At 52.6% G+C, this 2,140-nt stretch overlaps 1 protein-coding gene across 3 annotated transcripts in view; it reads left to right on the top strand.

Annotated features, from left to right (window-relative positions):
* The window catches only part of Smpdl3b (sphingomyelin phosphodiesterase, acid-like 3B), a 24,179-nt gene that overhangs the window by 14,138 nt on the left and 7,901 nt on the right, over positions 1 to 2,140 (top strand). For 2 of the 3 annotated variants that reach the window (XM_005394936.2, XM_013519539.1), the window contains one exon: positions 117 to 214. In XM_005394936.2, the coding sequence (XP_005394993.1) occupies positions 117 to 214 (98 nt within the window). Of the gene's footprint in view, positions 1 to 45; positions 215 to 2,140 lie in introns of all 3 variants that reach the window. The other variant, XM_013519538.1, reaches the window with a different exon arrangement.

The raw sequence follows: 2,140 nt of genomic DNA on the forward strand, positions 1-2,140 counted from the left end.
GCTGAGCTAAATCCCCAGGCCCTCACAGCTTTCTTCTCCCTGCAGAGCTGCCCCTTCCTCTTCTTGCCGCCCTTCCTGAGTTGCCCGCCCCCAACTGGCTTGGTGGTGTTTTGCAGCGATGATACTCCACACGTGCCCGACGAGAAGCTGGGAGAGGCGGCGGTGCTGGAAATCGTGGGACGTCTGACCAGCCTCATCAGGGAGGTCTTCCCAGGTGAGGCTCTGCCATCGGCCCCCCAGGCAGTGCCTGGCTCAGGGGTGCAGGGCAGCAGGGAAACCAATGACAAGGATGGCGTCTGGCAGGGTCTCACTCCAGGGGCTTCACAGCCGGCATTTCTTACCTTCTTGAAAATCCCGCAAGGGACTAGTGAGCTCCTCCGCCGTGGAAACACACAGGCTCCCAAACGCCTGGCGCTTCCTGGCCTCTGCTTCTGCCTGTTTAACCCCAGACTCATAAACCCTTCTCGCCGGTGTCCCTAGCTACACGCGGGTGTCCCCGGGTAAGTTTCAGGTGGGAGCACACACAGTCTCGTGTCCTGCTCTGGCCCTGGCGTTGGCATCTGCTATCCTGAAGCCATCTCAGCTGCAAGGGCCTCTGGGAGATGCCAATTTGCAGCCAAGGTGCTGTTTCTAGGGGCTTCCAAGGCCTTTGAAGCCTGGCAGAATAGACAGGGGCGGGAGTGAGTGAGGTGGTGACCCAACGGAACACAACAGGGAGGAGAGCGTCTGTTACCCTAAGTGTCCTTGAACATGTTTTTTGTTTTTGTTTTTGTTTTTGTTTTTTTTGCGGGGGGGTGGGGGGAGTCTTTTTGAGACAGGGTCTCACTATGCAGTTCAGGCTGCCTTGAGCTCACTTTGTAGCCCAGGCTGGTCTCGCACTTCAATGATCCTCCTGCCTCAGCCTCCCGAGTGCTGGGATTGCAGCCGTGCGCCACCACGCCCATAACCTTGAGCGTGTTTTTAAGGGAGCTGTGCCAAATGCAAAGTCCTGGGTCCGAATCAGGCCTGCAGGCTGCCAGCTGGGGACCTGAGCGAGACACACGTGCACACCGCCCCCCCACCCCGTTACCTCTTTCAGTTCCGGTACTGCTGCTCTTTCTACTGGTCTTGGTGATGGGTCCCCAGGGCCCAGATATAGAATAACAATAATGAAAAGAAATAACAGTGGCATAAGCACTGCATATATCTTGTGTCCTTTTACTCTCTCTATTTTGGCTTTTTAAAAAATTTTATTTTTAAGGCAGGGTCTCCCTGTGCAGTTCAGGATGGGCTTCAACTCAATATGTAGCCCAGGCTGACCTTGAGCTTGCAGTGATCCTCCTGTCTCAGCCTCCCCAGTGCTGGGATTACAGCCATGCACCACCACGCCTGACACCATCTCTGTTTTCATTGGCGAGAAATGTGAGTCTTGAGGTCAGATCAAGGTTATGTGACAAAAGCTGGGGCCCAAGTCCTAGTCTGAGTGCTGCTCTTACCAGCCACCCCAGCTGTCTTTTCCCCTTCATGTAAACCAACTATGTGAGGAGATGCCTGGGTTCTTCCCGATTTTCAAAGGCGACGCAGCATCTCCCACCCAGTGAGGCCTGGTCTTGAGGTTCCTGGAAAAGCTACTACTTAGGGCCAGGACCCTTCCTTCCCGCTCCCCGGCAGTGGGCGCTATGTCCCTTCCCCAGCCCTTCAAACTCAGATCCAGCTGTGAGCTCTTTCTTCTGCTTCTGGAATCACAGCGAAATAATGGCTAAGAAGCTGCTTTATTAACGGTGATTTAAAACAAACATATAAATTATGAGACTCTGCCCTTTGTGTCACACTGGCACATTTATCGACTTTCTGCATGTCCTCTGGCTGTGAGAGACATTATTGTATGTATTGCTAAGAAAAAAGTGCTGCCAGTTGAAGACTGACAGAGCGCTCTCTCCTGAGCACATCGGGATGACTCACCTCATTTGCAGAGATGTTAAAATGAGACGGAAGCCTGGGGATACAGCTCAGTGGCACAAGCACTTGCCTGGCAAGCACAAGGTCCTGAGTATGATTCCTAGTCCCTCCCCAAAAGAAATCAATAAAATGAGATGGAACTGGAAGAGGTACAATGAGATATTACCTTATTTGAGAATTATAACAATACAGGTTAAGCAGA

This window comes from Chinchilla lanigera, unplaced genomic scaffold (assembly GCF_000276665.1).
Source record: "Chinchilla lanigera isolate Chin_1 unplaced genomic scaffold, ChiLan1.0 scaffold00051, whole genome shotgun sequence".
NCBI classification, from domain to species: Eukaryota; Metazoa; Chordata; class Mammalia; order Rodentia; family Chinchillidae; genus Chinchilla; species Chinchilla lanigera.